We start from the raw sequence: 1336 nt of genomic DNA, 5'->3' as shown, positions 1-1336 counted from the left end.
GAATTCCATAAAAGCTTCTCTCGACAGCTCGGGGTCGTCCTTTCGTAGGTCGTCGTATACGTTCTCCAGGATGGCAAACATCTCAGGCGTCATTGAGTGCTCGCGTGTAAGGGAACCAACACGGGAGATGGTCGGTTCGCCATCGTGGAATCTTGCCGGAGCGATCATGGTGGCATTCTTGATCATTCGCTTGAGCACGTCGATGCTCGGATCGAATATGGAAAAGGTACGGGTCCGGCGGGGCTTTTTCTCGTCCGACTTTGAGCGCCGGCGCTGCAGATTTGGTCCGTCGTCAGTAGAGCAATGGCTGGAGAGAAGGAGGGATATGAGGTGAGAGCGTGGGACTTACAAAGAGTCCACAGGCGAGAGACATGGTGATTGATGTGAATTATGAGTAGGGAGGATGACAAAGACAAGGACGAGGAGCGAAATTGTGCCGCTGTCGCTGTCGCTATCGTGGAGAAGAGTGCATGAGAGGCAAGGCGCTGCCAGCCGCTCCGGGAGCGGACCAAGGGCCAGAGACTGGGCGAATGTGACGGAGTTCAGAGACGAGGATTGATATCGGCAGAGGCACTGTTGGTTGGGTATGGGGTCTTTCTCTCTTTGCCGCTTCTTCTGGCGTGTGGGATGGATCGAGCTGCGGCTGTAGTGTGTCTGTCTGTCTGTTGGTTTGCTTGTCTGCCCTTATGATAGACAAGACAGGTCTCGGTTCCCGTTCTGAATCGGCTGTATAACCGCGGAGATTTATGGTTGCCGTCCTATATGATCGCGCGTCTGGCTACCGTATGGTCGTCTAGATGCAAGGTTAAAGAGAAGAAAGAGAAGAGAAGTGAGATGGGATGAGCAATGAGAAACAGTGGAAGCGAAGACCAGGTAAAAACGAGGGATTGGAGCTTGTGAGGGAATCGGGTCAGGTCTGCTTCTTAATTTAGGTGCCGCTATGGAGTAGTACTACTAGCATTAGTTAGCAGAGACCAGGTGTGCTATCGATTTGGACTGTTCAGCTGCCATTGCTCTCGTCTGTCCACCCTGTGCGTGTAGTACATGTACATGTACATGTGCAGACCTTGCAGGGCCTCTACCGGTATGTGCATGATTATGCTTGTAACAGCTGTAACAGCAGCTTCATCAGAGCTGTGCTTCTTCGCTTTTTCCTCGTCTCCCTGGGGCTTTGCCGGGGTCTCTGGCGCATGTCGGGGGCCAATAGTGGACTCGCCTTGGGATTAAGGTAGAGACGGTTCGGCGGCGCGCACCGTGCGAGGGCGGCAGAGGCGTCTGGGGGTTTCGGTAGCACGTCGAGCGGGCTCACGCCTTGGGCGCCCTGTTGAGCCTCAAA

General features: G+C 54.2%; 1 protein-coding gene across 1 annotated transcript; it reads right to left on the bottom strand.

Moving 5' to 3' along the window:
• Positions 1-25: 25 nt before the first annotated feature.
• Positions 26-373, bottom strand: BBK36DRAFT_1164043 (hypothetical protein; the record flags this gene model as incomplete). Its single annotated transcript, XM_024894604.1, has 2 exons — positions 26-273; positions 350-373. Coding segments are annotated over 2 exons (272 nt in total), but the record flags the coding sequence as incomplete, so codon positions are not given.
• Positions 374-1336: the final 963 nt, after the last annotated feature.

Source organism: Trichoderma citrinoviride (genome assembly GCF_003025115.1).
Source record: "Trichoderma citrinoviride strain TUCIM 6016 unplaced genomic scaffold BBK36scaffold_357, whole genome shotgun sequence".
In the NCBI taxonomy this organism is placed as follows: Eukaryota; Fungi; Ascomycota; class Sordariomycetes; order Hypocreales; family Hypocreaceae; genus Trichoderma; species Trichoderma citrinoviride.
The sequence above is the reverse complement of the archived record's forward strand: the minus strand, read 5'-3'. Positions and strand labels throughout refer to the sequence as shown.